Raw genomic sequence first — 26,151 nt, 5'->3', positions numbered from 1 at the left:
CTGCGATCCACGCCATGCGACAGCGCACCGTGGCTTTGCCAGGGCCCCGTGCCAAACCTCGCCCTCACGGACGGCACATGGCGGAGTGTCACACCTGACCTCCCGTCCCCACAAGGCCACTCTCGCCGGACGCTCGTCACTCAGGTCCCTGCAGGAGCAGCAGACCCCACCCGAGAGATTGCTCTGTCGCTCCTGGGATGCACAAGACACGCCACGCAGCTGCCGGGCGGACGCCCCGACCTTCAGGGGAGCCGCCCCGCGGGCCCGCCCTGCAGGCGCGGCGCGGGGCGGGCGGGCAGGTGAGGCGGCGCCGGCCATTGGGAGCGGGCGGTGACCGGCGCCGAGCCGCCCCGCCCCGCCGCTATATGAGGCGAGGGGCGGGCGGCGGGGCGGGCCTGAGCGTGTGCGGGCACCGAGGTGAGCGGGGAGGCGGGAGAGAGTGAGCTGGCCGTGCGGTGTGGGGCCGGCGGGCCCCGCAGCGCGGCGGGAGGCGGAGGAGGCGAATCCCCGGCAGGAAGGAGCCGCTGTTCCTCCCTTCCCCGCTCCTCCGCCACCGCCCCGCTCGGGGAGCCGTGGCGGCCGTGTCCTTCTCCCCCCGGGAGGAGCTCCCTGGCCATCCCTGGCAAGGACGCGATGGAGGGCTCGCCCCGGCTCCCCCGGCGGCGGAGGCTGTCCCGGGGAAAGGCAGGCTTTGCCCTGGCTGCCCGCTGGGGTGATGTGGTGCGGCCTCCCCGGCGGCGGGCAGGCAGAATTGTGGTGTCATTGCTTTCCAGGAGCAGGTGTCCGTAAGTAGTTGAAGATGAGGGTGGCCGAGCGTGTCTTGCAGAAACTCTGCTCAAGGTTACGGCCCCTCCGATGGAAGCCGGTGTTTTGCCGTGGCACAGGCACGTTTTTTGGATGGGTGTCGGCAGGGACCAGTTTCTCACGAAGAATGATGGTGTTGTAACTAAGCTGGCTTCGTTTGCTTTATCAAACGTTTTTTCTTTTTTTTTTTTCCTATTTGTCTGTGTGGATTTTTTTTTTTAATTGAATTGACTGTAAGTTCTCGCTTGGATTGCTGCAGAGGTCATGAAAGGGTAAAACCGATTTAAGGGGATTGAGAAGAAGAGGGGCTATAGCTCCAGGCATGGCCCTTCTAAATCTTCATTCAGGCTGCAGCCCGGATGCCGGGCGGGCGGTGTGATTTGCAATTGCTTGCTTGCAGTTTTTCCCCTGTGGGTGATGTGTGCAGGAAACCTGCCTAGTTTTATACGGTCACTATATTGAGTTTCTGGAATCATCCCCTGTGCTGTCTAATTCTGCCTATGTAAAGGATTTTTGGTGTCTGGATGGGTGGGGAGGCTGCGAACAATACGAAGTTTGCTTTGCTTTGAAATTCATGCTACAGATATTTTGAAAGGGAGGGAGAAGCGTGGAAAAATTGTGGTCAGTCCTTCCCGAGGCTCAGTTTTGTGGCTAAACGTTCTGTGACAAGAGAAGACGTAAGGGGGGGAGCAGGGTGTGAGCGAGCTCAATCAAAGAGTTTCCTTGCAGCTCCATCCATTTCAATGGTGCGGCTTTCCCAAGCCCCTTTCCATCGTCCATCATCACCTTCAGGCCGGTCGGAGGAAGGGGAGGAGAAGAGGATGAAGGCGGCCAAGCAGCAGGTGACCCCGGCTGGGGAGAGCCCGGCTCCCGCCAGCCCCCTGCAGTCCGCGCTGAGCACGGCGGCCTCTCCCTCGCAGGCCTACGAGATCTACATCGACAACGGGCTCATCTGCCTCAAACACAAGATCAGGAACATCGAGAAAAAGAAGGTAACTCGGTTTCCTTGCCCGATAGTAAAGCTCATTGCCTTTAAAGTAATATTTCGTACTATTTCTATTATTTTTTACTGCGGGAATAAGGTTATGTGTGTTAATGTATGTTGATCAAAACTGAAGATGCTTCTCTTGACCAAATCAGTTCAGAACAAACTTGCATCTGATTTAAACGTGATTATAGTCTTGCACAGATCTTTCATCAATTATATGCATCTGATATTAATTTAGATGTAAATTGTTTGTAAAGTCAGAAGTTAGAGCAAGTGTTTCCTCTTTGGAATACATATTTACTATAATCTGACATTTCCTCAGTGGAAATGTCAGATTATATTAAATATGTATTGCCCTTTATTTTGCATAAATATTTGACTTATATTTTAAATACAGGCTAATGTTACTGACTGGAAAACTTTTGTACAGAAATCCTCCACAACTTGATCACTCATTTTAAGCTCTGCTTTCCTGATGCTGGGGGAACAGAACAGTATTAGTAACAATAACAACTGAGATAATTATACACCTAAAACATTGTAGCTGGGGCTAATCAGACTTCTGCATTCTAAGGTTTTTCAGCTGATTGGCAGGTGACTGTGCTTGGTTTTGAGTTGAGAGAATGTTGTTTTCTGTAGGATAAAAGATGTAAAAGTGCTGTTGCTTTCAGTGCTGGATCAGGATTGCAAGTAAAGCAGTTGTGTGAATATGTTGTGCTGCTCTAAATGCCTGAAAAGCTTTTAGTTATGTCTTAGGGCAAGGAGAGAGAATAGATCAGACATCTGGCCATGTGCTCAGGGCACTTGGTCCTCCTGCAGGAGATGCACTATTACTGCTGTCTCATGTCATGCATCATGCTGTGGTTCTGAATAACATCAGACAAGCATGTTTCCTTTTTATGATTAAACAACTATGGGTTGTATTCTAATTCTGTCCAAGGAAGCTTCTTCTTGTGAATTTCTCTGGTACCTTTGATTTTCACATGAATGACAATATGGCCTTATCAGCAAATAAAACTGTGACTTACTCAAAGGAGTAGAAAGTATTCCTAGTCTTACACTCCTATAGGTACTGTGTCAGTGAAGCTCTAGATACACACATGGAATAGTATTTGACTTCATGGCAGTGAAGTCACCTTTCTTTTCCCTAAAAAAGTTTTGCAATACCAAATAGTTTTGTTTTGTATTATTTACATCAGCATTTAAAGAATGCTGTGGTATATTGGAAATACACTTGTTCACTTTCTTAGGGAACAGGGCTATAAATTTCTGGTGTAACTAAAGCCAAATTTTTGAAAGACATAACAAGGATTATTCAAGGATGATATAACTAAATTCCAGCATTGACTTGGGAAAGCTAAACAAGCCTACCTTAAACAAGGACAATGGATGTATTTGAAGCCATTTAAAGATCTTGGATCAATGCATTAATAGTTGCTAAATGAAACAAAAGTAGCAAGTAAAAACTGTAAGATCAGTGATAGGGAAAGGAAGTAGACAGTCCTGCAGACTGAAATTGCCAAATCAAAGGCATAGTAAAACTCTGTGTTCCTTTCTTCAGAAACAAGAGGAAGTAGGAGGTTTTCTGTTCCATGTTACAGCATTTCACTCATACCCCTTGCCTGCTTTTTTTATTGATTACTGTGTAATGTTTACTTTGAATTTTCTGCAGCTCAAACTAGAAGACTACAAAGATCGTCTGAAGAAGGGGGAAGCCCTCAATCAAGACCAGTTGGTAAGCTTGCTTTTTATGCAGGAGTGGAAGGCCTCAAAACCTTCTGATCTGGCAGGAAGGATGGGTTGCTGAAGGAGATGAGTGTTTTTATAGAAGCAGCAGCTAAAGGCATTTTTCACAAAACCAAATTAGCAAATTATTGGTTATCAGGCTGAATGTTGAGCCCATAAGCTCCATTGCCTGTTTTACCCTTCATGGTGTTCCCTGAAGGAACAGAAGATCCCTGTTTGTCTCTGCTCTGTAGACTTTCAACTTCAGTGCTCCTGCACCTCTGTTTCTTAATGAGGTCACTGTGTACAGCTGAGCTATATGGCAGTGCAGTGTTAGAACCCAAGCCTCAAGAATTCTGAGGTGGCTAATTAATCCTCCTGATTTCTTCATTAGCAGCTATTACTTGAAATTGCCTGTTGTCTGCACAGTGCTGTTGGTTACAAGTAGCTGTTAATATAACTGACAGTGCTGGCTCTCTTTTGTCTTGGTCTGGAATGGATTTTAGATCTGAAACCTAGTTTCTGTAACTTGAAAACTTTAGCTGAGCTGAGTAGTGTCACATAATCCAAAGAGCTTATTGCTCTACTGATCTAGGAGTCACATTTTTACAATGTAGTGGACACATGCTAAAGAGTAATTATCTGATGAGGAGTACTGACACTTCAGTGGTAGTGCTGATCCTGCTAATGAACCAGCTGGAAAAATGTCACTGATTGCTAACTTGATCACAGTGCAGCAGTCTGAGAACACAAATTCTATTTTCTTATGGTGAATCATTTGTAGAAGAGTTAGACATAAGTGGGATAAGAGGGGTAAGATGGTACCTTCTTAGAAGCAGAGCAAACCTGTTGGAGTAAATTGTCACTTAGTACTTAGCCACAAAATCTGATGCGGTGTCTTGCCATATCAAGTGCAAAAGTAAATTAATTAAATCTGGTAGTTTGGAGTAGGCTGATGACCTTTCAATTCCTCTCAACTCAATCTTCAATCAGGTGGGCAAGAAACTTTTGTGTTTAGATCATGGGTGTTCTTCACAATCTGTTTGCTGCCATGAGCAGTGAGGCTGTTGAACAATGTTCTGTAAGTTGGAATAGTCCTGGATGTATTGACTGCTTTGGTATATGCCCTGCACTGTGAAAAGCTTTTAGGTGACAGTGTTTGGAAAATGGCATTAACTTGGTTACTGGTTTTTAGTATTCCTAGCTGGGCTTCACTTTTCAAGCTTTAGTGTCTTCATCCCAGTTGCTGGAGTTTCTTAGGCTACTAAAATGAAGAACTAGATTCAGTCTTCATAGTGGAGGTTACCCTTGTAGAAGCACATATGCGTTCAATATTTAATTAATCATCTTGTAAAGTCCCCTGCTTCAGTGGTTAAGATATAGAAATACTGCATTTGTAACTTTCAGGTGCAAATTTGTGGTGTATGTACAAATTGAAGCTGGAGTAGAGCTTAGATCTTAACACCTAAAGAAACCAACTGCCTTATAATACAGTGGTGTTCTAATATAACTTGCTGTCATCTATAACTTTAATTTTCTCACACAGAGGAAGAAGTGCATGTCTGGTGATGAACTTGTTTTGCAAGCAATTTGGATTAAGCTGTAATTACTAACTGTGCTTGCCTGCCAGACCTAATGTGTGTGCTAGCCTTACATTAGGAAACATTTGTTTCAAGAATGAGGAGCTTCCAGCACCTTATTGTGCTTTTTGCAAGCTGAGCAGATTTTCCTCAGTGCTGTTCTTCCAAGGTGCTGGTAATGAATGTTAATAACAGGTGTGACAGAAGAAAGCTATTGCTTTCCTGTGGGCTGAGGTACAGCCTGCCATGAGAGCAGTGGTGGCTGTTCCTGATGTTTTCAGGTGCAGAGCTTTACTCTGCAATTTGTGTTGCTAAAAGCACAATTACTGTAACCTGACTACTAAATTGTTGGTGTTAATTGTGAGTCTTCCTTAAATGTGTGGGCATTGGGTTCTTAGAAGTCATTCTCTCAAGTGCTAAGTGAATTGCTAAATAGTGCTTTAAAGCTGCTTGGTAAATTGTGTGAAGACAAACCTAAACCACCAGGTGAGAGCTTGCACTTTGTTTTGAGTAGCATTTAGTGCAGGTAGTGTCTAGTATGTCACAAACAAGGGAATAAAAGGAACTGAGCAATCCAACTGAACAAATCTTATTGGGACAGTAGATTAAGCTTTTGTCACTGCATGATGAAACACTAACGCTGCTGTGAATGAGCTTTATGTTAGACTGATGGGCCTGTCCTAGAAAAACCTGTGATATCATGTCAGCAGCATAAACCAGATTGGGTGTAAAGCACATGTGAACAGCTGGAATTAAACTTGTTACTCATGCCTTGTGGTGTGAAGATATGGGCAGCATGTCTGGACTACAGCATTTTGCTATCTTCAGAGCTGTCAAGGGAACTTGAAGAAATTACTAACACATTAAAAATGGGGTATATCAAAATGCAATTAATAATCCACTGCAATTATTTTTGAACACTAGCCAGTGAAATATTGGTTAAAATCATTAGTGAAGACAGGAACATGGCTTCTTTTGTGGAAACTAAATTGCAAAGACTTATTTCTGGAAGTGTGACTTGTGTAAATATTTCTAAAGTTTGAATAAATTTTCTTTAAAGGTGTTCAGTTAAGCATGAGGGTAGAAGATCTGTGCTGAATTTCTCCTGTATTCCTTCCAGGTTTTTAGAGCAGTCTGATTTTAAATATCTGTTTACCTCTGATTGCCAAGCAAGCTTCTAGGGTATCTGTCTGGTGGTATGAGCTGGCTTTGAGCTGCCTCTCAGGCAGTTACAGGTGAATGATATTTGCAATTAAAGTACCAGCCACAGACACAGAATCTTTAAAAAGCTACAGTTTCAGAGAAGAACACACTAAATTCTTCACAATGAGAATTTAAGTACAAGGCAATAGAGTTGCAATCAGTAGTTTAGGCATGAAAAATACATTTTTTTTATCTATTCCTTTGTAGGAGGCAGTAGAGAAATATGATGAAGTAGTGCACAACCTGGAATTTGCCAAGGAGCTTCACAAGACTTTTTCAGGGCTTAGCCAAGATGTAAGTATAACTATTCTCCTCTATATTGACAGGAGGTAACTTCAGAACTTTGTGCTACTACTTTGATGGCTACACTTCTATTCCAGTGCACCCCTTGCTAGGAAGTTCCTGTCTGGTTTCTCTGCAGCAGTGAAGCTTAGGCATATGAGGAGCAGTTGATTAGGGAGAACTGATTATTTGGTGCTTGTGAACCAGCTGTCTGTTTCTGATCACTTGGTAGGCAAAGGCTAAAGAAGCTTCAGTGACTGCAGTGGTGGGCCCTGGAAAATGAGACCTGTGAGGAGAGCCTGGAACATCTGGGCTTGTTGGGCCTGGTGAAGTGAAGGCTTGCCAGGAGATGCACAATTATCCTTCAGACAGCAAATACTGAAAGGGTGGAGCTGGGATTTTTGCTGAGAGATGTGGTAGGAGAAGCAATGATCATTACTTGAAATAGATGGAACTACTCTAGGAGGAAATCACTCAGAGGGTGATTCAACATTAGAAGCAAGCTGCTTAGGGAAGTAGTAAAATCTGTCCTTGGATTTCTTCAATACTTGCCTGCACAAAGCTCCAAGCAATCTGATCTTGATTCCCTCCCTTTCTGGAGGCTGGGCTAGACAATGTCCCAAGATCCCTTCCAAAAGGAATTTTTTTACTGCTTCTGGTGAGGGAAAGTGTTGGTTTTAAATCACTTTGACTTCAATGAGAATTGCATCCCTCAGTAACATTTAACTGAAGCTTGTGGAGTTTGCTCCTCAATCTGCCATAGCTGTCTCTAATAGTGGCAGGACACTGATTTAGTGCTTTATTTAGGTCTTTGTTCAGGATTTAAGCCATTCCATACATTATTTTTATGCAAGCAAGTGTTTTATCTTTGGAGAAACTGGTCTCTTGGCTCAAACAAATTCTACACTTATAGAAGATTTGATCCAAGGTAGTGGTAGGGAAGCTAAACATGATTAGTCACTGCTCTGGCATTATTTCTACAGAATGCTGAAGGACTGGTGCCTTGTGACCCAGTATCTTTGTGCAGGTGTTTTAAATAATCCAGCATTCTACCAGTTCATGTTTGTTCTTGAACTTATGCTGTATTTAAACACTAACCCACTTTGTTTTTAACTTGGCTCTGCTTCTGCTGCTATGGATTCTGCAGTCAATAGCCATTACTGGAACACTAGGGGCCATTCTGGCATCCTTGCATCCTTTGCAGTGTGTTGTAGGGAACAAAATTTTCATAGATTGTGACACATATTGAGGCATTTTAAATTCTGCAGTTACTTGGATAGCTTCTGCTGGGTAGTTTTGTTAGTGCATGGTGAGAGACTTGAATGCACATTCTGTATGTGTTCTGTAATTTCATGTTGTTCCTTATTTAATGAGTGCTTTAGCCTTCTGCCAACAGAAATGATTGTAGTATTCTGCTGTATCCTTTAAGCTGGGGTAATCAAAAGTGAAGAGCAGTTGTCTTACCAGGAGAAACTTGAGACAACTTCTGCCTCTCTAGCTCTGTGGTAAATGTTAAAGGACAGCTAGGTCTGGATTGATGCATTGGTATCAATTCCATCAATTTCTTTAAAATCTGTTACAATGAAACAACTAGCAGGCATAATCAGGGTCTAGATATCACAAAGGCATATCACAGGTGAAGCTACCAGTACCCAGTTTGACTGAAAGTTAGATGTGTAGACAATTAGTAGATAAATGGAGAGCTCTTCGTCAGGAGGAGCTGAAAAGATTCTGGGTATCTGAATAATTAGGAGTTTATCTAAACCAAAATGAATGGTTGGTTTCCTCATTGTAATAGAATCAATACTAGAACTCAATGTTTTGTCCTAGAATCTTGTTACTAAACAGGATTAAACACTAAATTGTGTTTAATTGTTGGAATTTGCTTTAAAATAGCTGCTGAAAGCACAGAAGAAGGCTCAGAGGAGAGAGAGCCTACTGAAGCTGGAAGCAGAGAAGAAGAAGCTGCGTACGATACTTCAAGTCCAGTATGTGCTACAGAACTTCACTCAAGAGCATGTTCAGAAAGATTTCAAAGGTGGTGTGAATGGTGCAATATACCTGCCTTCTAAAGAACTAGACTACCTCATAAGATTTGCAAAACTGACATGTCCAGAAAGAAATGAGAACTTGAGGTAAGTCCAGGGGGTTTTGTCTAATTAGTGTACTTCAATTGTTGTGGTAAATGTCCTTTGTTTGACACTGCTGTGTCTTTAAAAACCATGTTTTGTAATGTGAAAATTCTCTTCAGTACACTTGCTTTTGTCTGAGGTTAGGAATGTAAAGATTTACCTCACTTGGAGCTTTAGAGGGAAGCTGCAGTAATTACAGCCCGAGGTGCAGGTTACAGACAGACTTTGCCATTTTACATCTCCCTGTGGGACTGAGGGGACACAGTCCAATACCACCCTTAGCAGGGAGCCTGGGGATGTGCTGCTTCTCTGAGCTCTCACTGCTCATGAAAAAAGTGCAGTTAAATCACAACTCTTTCTGTATTCCATTTACATTGGCGATTCAGGTGTGCTTCTTTATTCCAAAGAATGTAAGACGGTGCTCCTGAGGTGCTCTTGCTGTTAGATTGAAAGTAGTTTTAAAAGATTGCCTGAAGTTTTTGGTACCTCTGCACTAAATGTCATGCATGTTACCATGGTGTTAGAGAGGTAATATCAGTATCAGTGCTCATGTGGCACTGCTCTGGTGCTGTGGTGGTTCATGCTTAGTGTGACAGCCTGTCTGGGAGGGTAGTGCAGCAAGAATTGTATTTGAATATGGAATAAGTAGTTACTAGGTGGTAAGTTGAGACACTTTATGGATAAGTCCTGTTTGACTATGGACTAATTCTTTAAGTGCCTCAAAATTCTTGTCACTTGTTATACACTAGACTTGCCTAATCTTTGCTCTTCAGCTAACTGCTTCCAAAGAACAGCTGCTTATAAAAAGCTACATCCCAATGAAGTAACTTTGTTTCTAGTTGACTCTTATGGTATTACTTCTACAAGAAGCATAATCCTTTCCTTTGGGATACTGTGTTTCATAGCAGTGCACTGAAAACTCCATCTTCTGGAAAAGGTGGATCTTGGACCTCTAGTAAGGTTTCCCAGGAGCTGTTAGTTAGTGAGAATGGCAGCTGTTGTTGGTTGCACCTGTACAAGTTCATCCAGTAAATGGGACCAGCTGATTAAACAGCAGTTGTTGCCCTGTTTGGGAACCCTGGCTTGTAATGAAATTCAGCCATGTGGTTTTGTGGGACAGTGCTTAGGATCTCTATATTGACCAACAAAAGAAGTTAGGCTTTCTAGGTTAAATCCTGTGCAGACAGACAGCTGAATTGCTTTCAGTGATTTCAGGGCTTACATTCACTCTGTGTGTGCAGGAAATAAGTGAAGGCTGGACACTAGTGAATGCTGTTAAATGAGGGGTGTTTGGATAGTGCAGCACTTGATCTTGGCTGTGGTTCTACCTGCTAAAACTGTCATTTGTTTCAGTGTTGAAGACCAGATGGAGCAATCATCTCTCTACTTCTGGGACCTTCTAGAAGGAAGTGAGAAACCTGTGGTTGGAACAACATGTGAGTGTCTCATCTAGAGAAATAACTTAAAGATCTAAAATTTGTGTGCTTATTAAACATCTTAAAACCAGTGAATACACATGGAAGGCTACCAAATTAACCACTTTCAGGTGATGTGTGTATGTTGATTATCCAAGGATGAATGGCTGTTCCTAGTTCAGTTAAGTACAGATCAATCAATGCCACCTGCTTTCCTTTTCCAGTCAAGACTTTTCAATCAGTGTACTAGCATATTTTTGAGAAATACTGATGGTAGCAATTGAAAACCTGATGCATGAATACCTTTCAGAACAGTGGGAAGCTTTTTGTTTAGTTATGTGCAAATGGGTTAAGCTTGGAACAGTTCCCAGCCATGAAATGCTTAGTTGAGTACCCTGATGTATTACGAAGCTGGGCTAAAGGTTCCACAGCATTGAAGAGTCTTCTTTCTTTGTAGGAATTCTAGACTCATACTTGCTGTCTCCCTGCAGTGCAGGATACCACACAGGCTGTTAATGGAACTTGCTGGGATTTCTCATCATGCACAATTGCAGTTTTCTTTGATGTAATGGAAGTGTCCTTCTTTTCAAGCACACCAAAATCTGTAGGACTCTACAGATCTTCCATTTGTGGCACAGTTCCAAAATCCCTGGTTGTAAGCCAACATACACATTGTGTTCCTATTTACAACTTGCTTGTGAGGAATCTGCCCTTAATTGAGTTGTAGTGCCTTTCTATTGCAAATAGCCCTTGCTTGTTGTGTTTATGACAACAGTGTCAGTGACTGTTAGAGCAGAGCATTAGTGTGACCTGTTTAACTCCCACATACAGGTAGCTGAACTGACAACTATTAAATCTTCCCATGTAGTTGTGGACAAACTGCAGGCTTGGATTGCCGCAGGCTGGTGTATCTGTTGACATCAATAGATTGTTTATCAGTATCTCTATCCCTTTAGTGTCTGTCTTGCATCCCTTTGTGTGCAAGCTAGACTTCAGATAAAGCTGTTAGGCTGTTTTATTAGCATCCATTGCCTTGAAAGGCAGTTTTTTATAGCGATAGTAAATTCTAGCTACAATTCTTGTTTGTGTGGTTGTCATTGGAAGGAGTGATCTTTCACTGAAAGTTCCTGTTCTCAGGGCTGCCCTGTTTCCAGCTCCTCTGAAACAATTTCTAGAATCACTGTTACTTCTGAGGTCTTACTCTGTACTCTTAGCTGCTGTCTCTTGTTTGCACAGAGGAGCAAACTGGACAGTGCTTCTCAGAGTACAGTTAAGCTTTTGTTCACCCATGTCAGCTCTGAATCTTTACCAGCTTCAGAGGAGTAAGTTCATTCTGGGATCACTCTCTTGCATTTCCCCTGCTTGTTTCTACAGTTCTTAACTTTTCTTTCTGAGGACCATCCTGTTATCAGCAAGAGTGTCTTGTAGAGTAGTTCCATTGTGACTGTTTAGCTTTAGCTCTGTTGCAGTCTCACATGACTTTAATATCAAAGCTGGCTAGCTTATACATGGTAAACAAAGCCCTTTCCAAGTATATAGGAGACCAGGTGGCTCTGTGTTTACCTTGTGGGCATTAAACACAAGCTGCAGCCTTGCCCTGGTATTGCAAAGATGTTTTCAACTGCATTAAATTAAGCAGTCTAATAAATAATTTCCTTTACTAAAACATTTTGCTATAGCTTGGTAAGATGTGTGAACTTGGAGTAACTGCAGTTCATATAAAAGGAGGAAGTAACAAGTCTTAATCTGTAATCTGAATGCCCTTAATTTCAGATTTTGCTGTTTTAACTTTAAGGGTTTTTACTCTTTAGATAAACACATGAAGGACCTGCTGTCCAAGCTTCTAGACTCCGGCTACTTTGAAAGTATCCCGACTCCTCGTACTGCTGTGCCAGTGAAAGAGTTGGAGGAAGAAGTAAATAGAAAACCTGACAAAACAAGACAGCTGTCAAAAGGAGAGTCTGCCAAAGAATCAGGTGAAATATTACAGGGTTCAATTTTTATGTCAGTGTTGGGATGGGCTTGAACTGAGCACTGAATTTGCATAGCTTGGTGCTAAATCTAATGCTGTGCTGTAGCTTACTTGCAGTGTAGTAGCTGAAATGGAACCTGCAGGGCTTGCAGCTCTATTTTAGCTAGTAACATTTTAAAAAAATCCTTTAAATCATAGTAATAGAATGCCTTTGCCTTCTGAGCAAGTTGAAGATGTGGGGACTGTCTGGTGTGTAGGGAAAGTTACATATTAGAATAACAAAATTGTGAATGCTATAAAATGTTTCTTGTTTAACTCCAAACTTCTGCAGCTGTAAAACTTAGAAAATAAAAGCTTGTCTAGAAATAGCCTGTTGAATGGCAAGCTGAGCTTTCAGAATATCTGGTTTAGCAAATTAGTACTGCTATTTAAATAGATTTAAAGAGTTGCTACTGTTTGATCTGCCCTTCTGCATTTGATCAGTTGAAACAAATTAACATCCTTTCTCTAGAATCCATTATGGAGCTTATGAAATCTGAAATACAGCCACAGGAGGTAAGACACTCTACTGTTAATTGCTTGCCTTTAGTATTGTGATTTTTTTCAGACACACATTTATAAATGCTCTTCTGCTGTCCTTTTTTAAACTCAAAAAGGGAGTCTGAACAGTAATTTAAGTGTTGCTTGATGTAGGAAGCATTAAAGACTTGATTGCATTTGTTTTTAACCCCAAATTTATGGCATCTGGTGTTGTATTTTGGGATGAATGGAGCAGGATTACATGAGGCAGTATAGTACTTTAATGCTCTGGCACTTTCCTGACTAAAACCAAGCATCTGCCTTTAGAGTGGGAGCATTGATCTTTTGTGTACTGTGGAATAGAGAAAAGAGACATCTGCTAAAAAGCTAAGCTTGTTGCAGTAGGCTTGATATTGGTGGGTTTGAGAATGATGTTGGTCTTACTCTGATTTGTCAGGAAGGTAGGAAACCCAGGACAGGCTTGTGTGCACAGGGGTGTGTAGACCTGTTTCAGCAGCTCTTCAGACTCCTGAACTTATGCTTTGACCATCAGTAGCATAGAGATCATTAGGCCTGGTTCAGAAGGTGGGGAAGGGTGTCTTTTTCCAAATGGAAATACTGGTTCTTAAAATGCTGAATCCCTGTTTCCCAGGTATCCCACTAGAGGGTGTTCTCTAGAACAAGTTTTTGTAACTTATTGCTTACACTGTTACCTGACTCTCATCTGGTATCTAGCCAGAAAAAAATGTCTCAGCCAGTGAGCCTTGAACATTCTGCACTTCATGTATTTATTTCCTGTTCATGACCAAATGGTAACTTAGAAAAACTTAGCACATCATCATTGAACTGCCAGACCTAACACTAAACACAGCCTGCAGTTGAAGTCCAGTGGCACTTAACTGAGACTCTGGTGACATTTTAGTATCAAAACTCCACCAAGAATGAGGGTTATACTTGGTTACTGGGTCTAATATTTTGGAATGCTTAGCAGAATGTCTGCTAATATAGTACCAGAGCTTTTTAGGTGCTTAGAAGGAGAGCTACCTTTAATAAAAATCACAGTTGAACTTGATATTGTCACTGCCTAGGAGCATTGAGGATAAGGGCAGTAGATTGGCTCAGCTGGGTTTTACTTGTGCTGTTCAGCACTGTTCCCTGTTTCTCTGTGGCATGCCAAGCAAAGCTAGTCTGCAGTGTTGTAGGATAAAGCCATGGTCACAGTTTCTATGACTAGTGCTTAGACTGTCTAGGCTCTGCTTTTAGTCAGCAGTTTTCAGTAGCTGGGTGACCTTATTTAACTGACCTGAACTGTAGTAGCAAAATGTGTTCTTGGGAGCCATTAAGTTTCTTTGGTCTATGTAGTTTCTCAACAGGCGTTATTTGCCTGAAGCAGAATACTCTGTCAAGAAGAAGCCAGAAGAGCCCAGATCTTGGGAAGCCGAGTGTGCTAGAAAACAAGAACCTCCAAAGTCCTGGGAGATGCTTGTTGATGTTAAAGAGCAGGAACAGAAGCAGAAACAAGAGACCTTAAAGCCTTGGGAAGCTCGTGTTAGACAGCAAGAACTCAAGAGAGCAGATTCTCCAAAGCCTTGGGAAGCTCGTGGTAAAGAGGAGGAACAGAAGTGTGAGTCTGCAAAGGCCTGGGAGACCCGTGTGGAGGAGGAACAGCAGAAGAAGCCAGAAGCTCCAAAGGCATGGGTAGCACGTGTCCAAGAGGAGCAGGAGTCCCCCAAACCTTGGGTAGCAAAGGTCAGGGAAGAGCAGGACCAGAAGAAACAGGAATCACCTAAGCCATGGGTAACAAAAGTTAGGGAAGAGCAGGAACAGAAAAAGCAGGAGCCCTCAAAACCTTGGGTAACCAAAGTTAAGGAAGAACCAGAAGAAAAGCCGGAATCTCCAAAACCTTGGGTAACCCAAACTAGGGAGCAACCAGAACAAAAGAAGCCAGACCCTATGAAAACATGGGAAGTGCCTGTTAGGGAAGAGCCAGAGCAAAAGAAGCAGGAGCCTGTGAAGGCTTGGGCTGCACATGTTAGGGAGGAGCCAGAACAAAAGAAGCTGGAGACTCGAGAGGCTTGGGAGAAAGCTGACAGGCAGCAGCAAGTGTCACCTCCACAGTTACAGAACCCTCCGAGGGCCTGGGCAGCTGCCAGTATGGGGCCAAAGGAGCAGATGGGCCCAAAGAAGTTTGATATGGAACCCAAAGAAGTGAGTTGGCATATGTAGTATAACCTGTCATAAGCTTTTGGCATTAGTGTATTGGAATAAAGCCACCTATTAGCAGAGGGAATCTGAAGTGTGTTTTGTAGGCCAATATATAGACTCCTATATAGTTTCATTATTTCTTGGGGAAAATAATTCTGGAGGCTAAAGTTTGTATTGGAATAGCAAGATGGCCTGCTTTGCTTTTTGCATCAGCACAGTGTTGCTGGTTTTGAGCCTTGAATAACTGCTTTATGCATAAGACAGAAGAATTAACTTGGTTCATCTGTAACTATTGGCTCTGGCCTCTGTTAGCAGTACAAAGCAGGTATGACTCATCCAGGGATCAAATACTTTGTGGCTGCATGTGAATAACATTTCAGTAATTTTTAGGCTTTTGATTAAAATAGCTGCTGATTCAAGAGAGATGTAATGTCTAGATCAAGCAATACCAACTGTACAGGGGCTTAAATATGTATTTCCAGATGAATGCATAAACCATATTGCTGTCCTGGGAGTCTAACAATGGCATAGTGTTAGAAGTATAAAAGAAAAGCCATTGCATGGCTTACAGCTGAGCAGGCTGCTACCCTTTGGTCACATTACCTTCTTTCTCACCTGTGCCTGGGTAGCAGCAACACTGGTCACTGTCAAAAGAGACAACTGAGCTCTGCTATGTCTGCCTTAGGTCACGAAGAGAAATGTTAATCTGAAGGTAGACTTCAGGAAGAAAATATGGGGCATTGAGCAGTTCTTTGTATACAGTATTATAACCACAACTGTCTTGCAAGAAAGCAGGAGCCAGTATATCCCATGTTACTCGTGGCTAATGATTAAGTTTGTATCTTGTCGGTAAACTTGGTAAAACTGAAAAAATGGATGTTCTTGTGTCTAGAGACGGGAGCGCAAACCGAAGGCTGAATATGAGATTAAAAAAGTATGTAATGATGCAGCACTGGGTAACAAATGTGAAGGTGTTTCAGCTTGGGCCATCTTTACACTCAAGCTGAGTAGAATCTTGTGTCCACTGGTGGTGGTGGTACAGATGGAAGACCTGGTTGCCTCACTAAGTAACTCTGAGCACAAATAGGTGTTGTGCACCCAGCTATGCACAGTATTCCTGTAACTGAAACGAAGTACTGGAATAGTCTCAAGCACTTGTAAAGTCCCTTGGAATTTCTGGTGTCAGATTACCTTAAATGCAAGATGCTTCCTAATGAGAAAATGCTTCCCCTTATTTTTGTATGGGATGGATAGATGGATGGCTGAAGTGGTTGAGAAAACTGCTGCAGTGAGTAAAGAGGAGGGTCTCCAGTCATCTGGAGAAACTTGCAAACTGCTTCAGAATCTCCCTAGCAGTGTGCAGGTGTGCAGTATATTGACAAGATTAAACTAACTGCTGGAATGTGAGGCCACTGAAGGGGGATTGTTGAGCTAAGTAAACAAAACATTTTAAAGTATTCAAACCTGGATGTATGTAAACCATAGGAAAACATCAGCTGCCTTTATTTTTGCTTAGTAGCTATTAAGAATCCTAATACTAAAAGTATATTGAATGAGTGGAAAACAGTGTACCATCAACATAACTAGTTTCCAGAACGAGTTTTTTAAAAGAGATGTCTTTGACTTGAAATGCATATGAAGAGCAATTAAAATCATGTTAAGCTTTTCAGATAACAATTTCTGTTGCCCTTGCTTATATAAAAGAGAGGCAATGCAGTGCTGTAGCTGGCTCTGTTTGACTCTGAGAAAAATCTATAAATGCTTTTATGCAGGGATGTAGGCATGGCAGATAAAAGGCCTGTGCCACTGCTGCTGCCCTCTGAGATGAATCTATTAGAGCTCTGAAGTCTTTTAAAAACCTATGCCTTGAGATATTAAAATATACTTGTTTAACTTAATATGCTGTAAAGTGGAGTACCTAGGAAGCTGAGCCTAAGGCAGCAGGGTGAGCTGATGAGCAACCTGTTTAACTGTTGTTCTGTTTAAATGTTTGTGCAACCTGTGGACCAGCAAGCTTGGTTAGAGCTGAATTTGTGGCCTGGTATGGGAAAGCAAAACTGTTTGGCTTGTGCTGCCATCCAGAGTGTCATTCAATTCATACCCACTGTGAATGCTGCTCTGAGTAGAAAGCTGATTTTAATTGTGTATGTATGGCAATCACTACTTACAGCTTAGGTATCACCATTCCACCTCATTTAGTACTCCATAACCAACAAACCTAAAGAGGAATTCAAGTCTTGTCCCATAGGGTGAAGTTTCACTAGTAAATGAGATGGTTGAAGTGGTATCTTAGTGTTGCATATTAGTAAACCTTCAGTCTCTAAAAAATCCAGCTGTGACAGGAATACCTGGTAAATTTGCATTCTGGCTAGCCAAATTCCAAAGTGGTTGTTGGTTTATTTGCAATGGCTTAACTGGTCCTAGAAAAAATTCTAAATGTTTCACCTCTACTTCTACTCAGTCAGTTCTCTGGATGTAAGTCAAGATACATTTTACTGAACATATGAGTAGTGTTGAAGTTGTGTTTCAGAAACATTTCTTGTGACAAATTAAACTCTGAATTTACCACTGCTGTTCAACTGTAGTGGTTCAAGCAGCATTCAGGTTAATGTTAGGGGATCTGAGCCAGACTAATAGGTCAGTCTGCTGCTAGCTTTTAGTGACTACCAGAAAAAGCATCTAGTTGTAGCCTAGAAAGAAAATATTTTAAGAATGTCAAGTACCTGCTCTTCTTCAAAGCATCTTTTTATTAAAAAGCAGAAAAACTGAAATACTTTCATTTCCTGAGACTTTTCTCTATATCATCTTATATTGTAGTATTGAACCCTTAGGTACCAGCAAAACAGCAAATCAATATGAGGTAGCTTCACTGCAGCTTCTTCTGCCTGGTGTATTTTAATATCTGTATGAACTAGAAAATAACTTCTATGGAATGGAAAGTCTCAGTGTTTCAGTCCTAGCCCAAAGCCCTGATATCATATATGTAACCCTGCATTCTTGTACTTCTTGAAGTAAAGAATGCTGCCAACAGAATGCACAGAGTATGAGCTGGGGAAGGAGACAAAAGCTCTGACAAATTGTACAAGCATACAGGAATTTTATCATATCTGGAAGTAAAAGTGACAAGTCTTTTCTGCTTTCATGCCCTTGGGGCTTTTTAAACTTTTTTTCTTGTGTTTAATGTACAAGTCTCACTCACATAGATAGTGGACTATCTTAAGAGTTTTAGACCCTGCCAGACTTGACCTAATTAGGTCGCCTAAAGGTGAAAAGCTTGTTACCCATTATCAAACACACAGAACCAGTTTGGTCATGTCTCTGTGTCTTAGTTGAAATGGTAGTGGAAGAGGGTAACAAAAGCATTAATCAGTTTGACCCAGAATGGATTTACTATGACAGTGAGTGCTGTAAAATTCAGACTTTTTGTGAGGACTAAAAGTGATGGACAGAAAGATCCAGGTTGCCAGTAACTTAATCTATAACTCACTAAGATTAACTTAATTAATCTGTCTTTTGTCCTACACTTATCCTTAAACGCTGTAGCTACTGTTCATTATTGGAAACTACAGGAATACAAACTTGTATTTAATTGTTAGTTAAAGGTAGTGCTTGTGCAGCAGAATTTCTAATTAAGATAGAGCTGCACCAAGATGCACTCTTTTAACTATAGAATGAAGTAAAACTTCTCACAGCTCATCAAGCAGTTGTCATGTGGGCCACATAGATAGTAAAAACTGAGTCCTGCAGAGTTAGTAATGTGCTCTAAGCTTCTTGCCTGTGCATGGCATTGGAATTCCTGCAAAGGCCAGAGATTAGTTTCATAAAACTGTTGAAAGGAAATGCAGGAGTGTTTTTAGGCTTGTCCTAAAAGTGAACAAAAAGCACTTCATCAGTTTATGGTGGATTTAGTGTGACAGTTGTCATCATAGCACAAATGCCCTTCTGTTGTATATTTTCTAATGACTTTATGCAAATAATAACATTGCTGTACAATATATTGAAGTTGTAACCTCCTGTTAGAAACACCGCTGTTTGTCCTGTAGGGGAAAAAAGACTTTCACATCTTCCTGCATGTCTCAGCATTTGGGCCAGTTAAAATAATGCAACTAAATGTCTTCAGATTTGCCTCCCTCTAGCTGCACAGACCAACATAAGAACAGTAAAACTTTGGAGAACCACAAAAAATTGTTTTAAAATACTTCTAATGAGCCTGCCTCCTCTCCATGCTGCTTTCAAAAGACATGTTAGACCATGTAGACAGTCTAATATTATTGTCACCTTATAAATAACAGGGCTTCTGCTGCTTAAGGAGCTTACTATAGTGATTTTTGTTACTGTGGGTTGACTTGTTCCCTGACAAAACATTTCCCTCTTTTAAAGTGGAGTGAGAACCAGTTGGGATCAACTCCTAAGGAACCACCTGAAATAATCCAAGAGTAATAAAGCCCTGCAGAAGTCCATGTTAGGCTCTTGTGTGAAGCAGGGGTGTATTTGTGCCAAACTGGAATGTAATACTTTCTGCAGGAGGTGGTGCATTGAGATTATCTGGCTTTTTAGTAGAAACACTTTGGTCTCATCCTGAGTTACTTGTTTGCCATATCTCTTAGGTGCAATTTCTTCAGAGTGTCTGGAGATGCCCTCCTAATAAAAGATCTGTACTTATTGTTGTAGGCTCTATTAGGAGAAATAGACCTTGAGTGATGTAGCTTTGATTTTTAAGTTTGTTCTGGCCTTCAACTGAAATGTGACTTTCTTTAGATGGAGTTGCCTAATTTTGCACTAGATATAGGCAACTTAATTCTTTACATTTGGCTATAAGAAACTGAAGTGAATTAATCTAGTGAAAGGTGTTCCTGCCCATGACAGAGAGGTTGAAATAGATAATCTTCAAGCTGTCTTTCAGCCCAAACCATTCTATGAAATCTATGGCTTAACTAGTTGTAGCAACAGGAAGCAGGTTTTTTTTTTCTAATAAAGTGAAAATGTGATTGAGGCAATACCAATAAGAGCACAGAATTCCTTGGCCCACAGTGTCTCACACCTCCAGGTTACTCTGGAAGTATATTGGATAAGGAGCTTGCCTTGCTTCCAGTATTAGATTTAATCTAACTTCTCCTTATTAGGTGCCTAAACCTGTACATCAGCCAGCTGCAGAATTTTGCTCTACTTCAACTCTTCCAAAAGATCCAGTATTGAGAAGGGAAAAGCTTCAGGATCTGATGACTCAGATACAAGGGACTTACAACTTCATGCAAGTATGTTTTTCTCTGCTGTTGTAGCACAAAGCTCCTGCTCCTACTGGGTTAGGGAGAACAGTGCTGACAATGTGTGTTGGCACTGAATGAATGAATTTAGCCCTAATTAGCTAAAAGCAGCTTGTCAAGTGAAAATGTTTCATTTGTATCTAGAATTTAATTTTTTTTCTTCCCAATGGTGATGTTTTTTTTTTGAAAGGAGTCCATTCTGGATTTTGATAAAGCTTCACCAAGTGCCATTGGTTCATCCCAACCTCCTTCAGTTACTCCAGCAAGTAGTCCTGTAGGTAGGTGATACTATAAGTGTAAATGGTATGTACAATATTGCAAGCACTAACAGGGTTTGCTTGGGCTGTAGGTCAGTAGGGCTGGTGCAGATAGCTTGTTTAAATATAAAGAACAGATCATGCTGAAAGAATGGGTAGATATTGGGCTGTAGAACTCAATTACCCATTTTATTAGTTTTCTGTCTTAATCTGTTAAGTGTCTCTTAATCTGGATATCTTTTCTGTGATAACAATACTTTTGTCATTGAATACCTGTCCTCTTTTACGAAAAACCTGAAGTCTTCAATTGGGTGTAGTTTGTTGATGCTAGGTTTAAATATTTGAATTCAACATAGTAAAAATAGTTTGCATCTTCACATACCAAATGTTTTAAAAAATAGAACTGCACACCAAAACTACGTGGTGTTTGAATTGAAAAGTAAATGTTTCTTAATGCATTCTATTTTTACAGCTTCAAAAGAGCAGAAACTGCCAAGTCAGAGTGATTTTCTTCAACAGCCCCTTCAAGTAAGTTGAAGTTAGGACTGCCCTGAGGAGACAGGTAGAGGTTATTTACCAGCATGGACTTATATTTGATTTGTTTTTCTTGCCAGTAGTTTTGTGTTCCATACAATGTGGTAGCTTGTGAGTCTAAGCTCACTCAAATGCTGACAAAGCTGGCTGCCCTTTTTGAAAAAGGGCGATAAATGCTTGAAGTTTCTTGAAATATGTTGAAGACGCACTGAAATATTTTGCATATTTTCCCTTTAGATTCAGGTCATAGCCAGAAGTCATGTGCAGAAGAACAGCTAGTTTCTTTCCTAGATAGTGTTTTCAACTTCAAGATCATTACACCAAAGACTGTATCTCAAGCTTTGGTAGTTGTGGTTAAATGAACCTTAAGTTCAGTCACTCTACTTGCATGTCTTGTGACTTTTGATTTTAAATGTGTTTCCTTACAATGAACAAGAATTCCTAGAAGACTGACTGACTGGTAAAGACCCTTCAGTCCCTGAATTATTCAGAGGTTTACTTGGACATGCTGAGGGTGTGAGTTCTGGTGAAACCAAACATTTAAATTTTGATATTTTCAAAACCTTCTATCTGTTTTTTCTCCTTGCAAGACTGCTGCTTCATCAATGGTGCTGCATGGTTCAAACACTTCCCTAGCATCTGCTGATCATGCTCTTTCTGGCTCTGAAGCTGAGGACTTGGTGACACCCCAGGTACCATACCCTGGCATTCAGATCTGTGTGACAGCCAGCCCTAACAGAAAGCTCAGCTGGGACCCTCCTGAATAACTGGGCTGGAACAACATACAAGTAACAAAAGTAGTACAGCCTACAGTCTGGAATGCTTAAAGATGGGTGGCAAATTCTTGCTAATACTGCATGAGTGCAAAGTGAACAGTCTGCTGCTTGACACAGGAAGGGTGTGGGATGGAAAGTGCTCACTAAAAAGTGTGGTGCATGTTCTTGTAGGAACATGTGAGCAGCATAAATGTTTGCTTTGGCTACAGTGTAGAGTAATGATGACAAAGAGGTTGCATAAATTGAGATGGGTATTGTCATGAAACAGCAGAGTCTGTGTGTAACCTGAAGACTGAGATATTCTCTCAGAGCAACTGAAGAAATACTGGGAATCTCACTTCCTGATGTTCTGCTAAGACCTAAAACTTTGCTTGCTTATTGTATTTATGTGCAGATAAACATTCAAATAGCATTCAAATAGTGTTTAGAGCTAAAAAGTTTCACTTTTTGCAGATCAGTGTCTTAAAGATCTCTTGTGAATTTTGTTGCTGTGTTCAAGAATACAGCTCTTTCCTGTTGGACTCTATAATTCAGAGTGTGTAGATTATGATGGGAAACAGTCTTGCTTTTTACATTTGTTTTGCTGATGTACATGTTATCAGCATACTGTGTATGTAGTACTTTATTTCTTAATATACTATATACTGGTAGGGCTATTACTCTTACAATCTCTTGAATCAGAAATTTTGTCCCAATTCTTGACACTTTCTATAACTTCTGCAGTACCATGGGACTCCTTGTGCTGACAAGAATTCAATAATTCTGCTGTTCAGTTTGATTCCAGAAGGCCTGTGCTGTGCTATAAAGTGAAACATCTGATTTTTTTTTTTTGTAGAATGCAATCTTATTGTTTGGAATTAGGGTTGCTTGTGCCCAGCCTATCTTTGGTCCCTTCAGCTTGAAGACTAGAGTCTGTCTTTCTTTTCCAAGGAAAGCAGTAGTTAAGTTTTGGTCCCAGCAGAACCAGGGGATGCATTCCATGGTGGCAGTGCTTCTCCTGGTGTGCAGGTGCACCCCAGTGCTGTCTGAGGCACTGTGATCTGGGCATGCTGAGCACAGGACTGGTAGCCCAGAGCCCTAGGCTCCATATTTAAGCATTAAGCAACTCCTGTATGTAACATTACAGGTGTGAGCTAACTCCAGGACACACAGGCTTTGCAAAGCCTTGTTCAACAGAGCTTACCAATTTTTTTTTTTCCATTTAATTCAGTGAGACAGGTGTGTGTTGCAGACTTCACTGTAAGTGCTTGAAGCAATCTACTGTTCTTAAAATGATCTGACTTTGCAGGGCTGGTTGTGCAACCAGTTGTGTAAAAAGAGTAATCTAAATCTGAATCTCTAAAGCTAATTACTTGAAGCTTTGGTTAAGATGACTGTTTAATACTTTGGCTTTGGAATTAATGTTTGTCCTGGTCTTTGAAAATCCATTTGTTTCAACTTTAGCACTGGTGTTTCATAGCTTTACCAGAGCTCTGTAGTACAACTCACAATAGCAGGTGCATTATGGCTTCTTCTAGGCATCAACATCACTTTCTCAAGACAATGAGAAATATACTTCCCAGCCTCTGTATCAGACAAGTTCACGTATTTCTGAGCCACTGATACCTAAAAAGATTGAAATTGCCCAGGTGAGCTTTCACAAGTAATGTAAATATTTAAGTTGCTGAAATAGTAAGGCTCTAGACATGTCCCCTTTTGACTCCTGTTTTGTGTAAATATTGGTGTTCTAAATCAACACTTCATTTTGCCATCTGCTCAGCTGAGGCCTAATGCTGGTTAATACTTTGTCTGGACAACTCAGCATTGTTTCTAATCTGAAACATAATTAAGTTGGAAAGGGAAAAAAAAATCAGACCCCCTAAATTTTCTAAGTTCCTCCAGAAAAGAGAAGTAATTTCTAATATCAGCCAAAGAATCATCTTCTACTAAATGTAACTGAAAGCATTCTGTGTGTCCTTAGTGGAGAGAAAAATACCTAATGTCTCTTTATTGTGATATTATTCCAAAGAATGGTATGTATAGTAGCTCATAGGCACATTTCACTTAATCAGCAGAGACTGCAATAGAAGTACTGTTTGCTGAGGATGCACAGCAAGATTTGAAATTGTAAGCAAAAGCTATTTTGTAGCTCTACTATGTCCAAATGTCATCCTGTAGAAACTGCTGACTTCTGTCAGTCTAGGCTTTAGAACAAATTAACTGCTTCTGTTACTGCCTGATAATTATCAAGTGACCTTTCATTACATTTGTTCTTCCCCCAGGCAACAATTCCCCTCCCAAGTGAGCCGCAGTCACCATTGCCTACTTCAAGCACCCCCATGCCCTCAGTGCCACCAGCACAAAGCTTTCAGTCTCCTCCAGCAAGCAACAGCTCTGTCACAATAACAGCAGCTCCCTTTCAGGCTATGCAGACTGTAAGTATGCAGCACACAGAACTGACAAGGATGTGAGTAACTTGGGAGTGACATTGAGGACTTGGCTCCTCTTGGAATAGTACAGAACTTGATAGGGCATTTTGTTTTAGCAGTAAAATCTAGATTAGTCCTCTGATTCTCTTCAGAGGACTTCAGAACTTCAGTTCTTCAGAACTTAAAACAGATCTAAGAATAAAGATCCTGGTTTTGCTCTGTGTAGTGCCAAAAAACTAATACTAGGATATCTTAGTATCCTTAAGGAACTAAGAGGGAGAAGTCAGGCCTGAAATCAACAGATTGATAGTGGTGCACTAAAGTAAGGTGAACTTACACTGGTCTTAGGAAAAGATTTCAAATTGAACAGACTTTGTTGGAGAAAGGGAATCCTGAATATAGATATTGGGTCAAAATGCTTTCAGAAGCCTGAGTTTGTCTGTTATACTGTTTGCTTCAGTGGGGTAAAATTCAGTCCACTGGAATAATGGAAAACATGTTTTTGGTAAACTGGTGTTGCTCATTATCCTTTGTTGTTAACAAGTAGTCAGTGTACATATCTAGGAAATATACCACACAGTCTGAGATGTTCAAGGCAAATATAATCTGTAATGATATATGGCCTGAAAAAATAGTATCAAACATTGCTACTTCCTACTAATCTGCAGTGCAGGCTTAGAGAGGTTCAGAGGTTCAGGTTAAGTACAAGGAAGGTAACATTATTTACTCCTGTTACATTCTTCAGAAGATGATAGAAACATTGATTTAATGTTTTTTTAGAAAGCAAGCTTTAGGGTCTCCAAAGGCAGTCTCCATTTTAACAGAAGTACCAGTGTGGTTCACAACTTGCTGGCCTCTGTCTTGAAGTACTGAGACTGATGTGGTAGGAACTGGTGGAGGAAGGTGTCTAAAAGCCTTTCAATCACAGGAGTTAACAGCTAAAACTTCTGTGACGTCCTGGTGTGGTCTGCAGTAAAATCCATTGACTTTTTTCTGGTTGGTTTTCTGTATTTGTAGAAGAGGCTCAAGTCAAACCTACCTCAGTGGTACAGAATTGTGATATACATTACAAATGAAGCACCTTGTGGTAGGGAGGTGGTTTTTTTCTAAGCTGCATGTGTTGAAATTATGCTAAGTGGTTGGGTGGTGATATTTCTGAAAGTGGAGAAGCAGCAGCATGCTGTGATTAAGGAATCCAGAGTCTTTTGGGGACCCAGTCTATGAGAAGCATCTGTCATGGTATCAATATGGAGTCCCAGTCTGTCATTCTGGTTATGTCTGAACTTGCTGTCTGTGTTCAGAGTGCTTTGATCATAACAATACCACTGAAAGTTCACTTGAACTATTTCCATGTTTTCAGAGATGTTAAATGTCTGAGATTGCTCTTGGGACTTTTGGGGAAGCCTGGCAAACATCTGTCACTAAGTCACAAGGATGCTCATTCCTCTTGTGGTAGAAATCTTGAACTTTGCAGGGTTTTCTTCTTCCCTGCATTGCTCAGGTTCTCATTGCTGCCAGGAAAGCACAGCCATTGGACAGGAGTAGACAAGCCAGGATGATTCCCTGCCAAATAGCAGTATCACAGTGACAGTAATGGAAGGATCTGATTACAGGGCCTCAGACATCCCATTGCTGCTATTGTGCTTATGGAAGTTTAAAGGCAGGCCTGACCTGTAGCCCTTGTCCTTGGTTTGAATTCCACCTGTAACCCTCACTGCAGGAAAAAGGAGACCACTTGCTACAAATTCTTCAGGGTGTGGGTGTTGACAGCCTCACTGCCCTGCCTTCTCAAATTCCTTTTAGGAAAAGGATAGCTTTGGATCACTTTATTTACCAGATGAAGTGATCAAAAATTAAAAATAAAACAAGTTAGTTTTACTTTACAGTGGTTCAAAATTTATGCTCAACACTTCAGGCACATGAGGCATTTCTACTGCCTCTTAGAGGCAATACTGGGTTTTTGACCCTGGAAAAAGTATTATTTTTGGGTTTTTTTAATGATAAGGGCATCTGCAAATGGTGAGAACTGTCAAGCTGTGAAGCTGTTTCTTGCATCATGTAGCTGTGGCTTTTGCCTAAGTCTGTCT

General features: G+C 41.2%; 1 protein-coding gene across 4 annotated transcripts in view; it reads left to right on the top strand.

Moving 5' to 3' along the window:
- Positions 1–394: 394 nt before the first annotated feature.
- The window catches only part of CAPRIN2 (caprin family member 2), a 33,112-nt gene continuing 7,355 nt past the window's right edge, over positions 395–26,151 (top strand). Inside the window, exons 1-15 of one of the 4 annotated variants that reach the window (XM_054282027.1) lie at positions 395–417; positions 1,534–1,796; positions 3,465–3,527; positions 6,508–6,594; positions 8,479–8,717; positions 10,068–10,150; positions 11,941–12,105; positions 12,613–12,656; positions 13,983–14,369; positions 19,949–20,080; positions 20,280–20,367; positions 20,819–20,874; positions 21,471–21,572; positions 23,174–23,284; positions 23,918–24,070. In XM_054282027.1, coding sequence (XP_054138002.1) covers positions 1,548–1,796; positions 3,465–3,527; positions 6,508–6,594; positions 8,479–8,717; positions 10,068–10,150; positions 11,941–12,105; positions 12,613–12,656; positions 13,983–14,369; positions 19,949–20,080; positions 20,280–20,367; positions 20,819–20,874; positions 21,471–21,572; positions 23,174–23,284; positions 23,918–24,070 — 1,959 coding nt within the window. In that variant the 5' untranslated portion in view covers positions 395–417; positions 1,534–1,547. Of the gene's footprint in view, positions 418–1,533; positions 1,797–3,464; positions 3,528–6,507; positions 6,595–8,478; positions 8,718–10,067; positions 10,151–11,940; positions 12,106–12,612; positions 12,657–13,982; positions 14,829–19,948; positions 20,081–20,279; positions 20,368–20,818; positions 20,875–21,470; positions 21,573–23,173; positions 23,285–23,917; positions 24,071–26,151 lie in introns of all 4 variants that reach the window. The other 3 variants (XM_054282025.1, XM_054282028.1, XM_054282026.1) reach the window with 3 other exon arrangements.

The sequence above is a fragment of the Melozone crissalis genome, unplaced genomic scaffold, assembly GCF_028551555.1.
Source record: "Melozone crissalis strain CALT ecotype California unplaced genomic scaffold, PUWL_Pcris_2 ptg000033l_1, whole genome shotgun sequence".
NCBI lineage: Eukaryota > Metazoa > Chordata > Aves > Passeriformes > Passerellidae > Melozone > Melozone crissalis.
The sequence above is the reverse complement of the archived record's forward strand: the minus strand, read 5'-3'. Positions and strand labels throughout refer to the sequence as shown.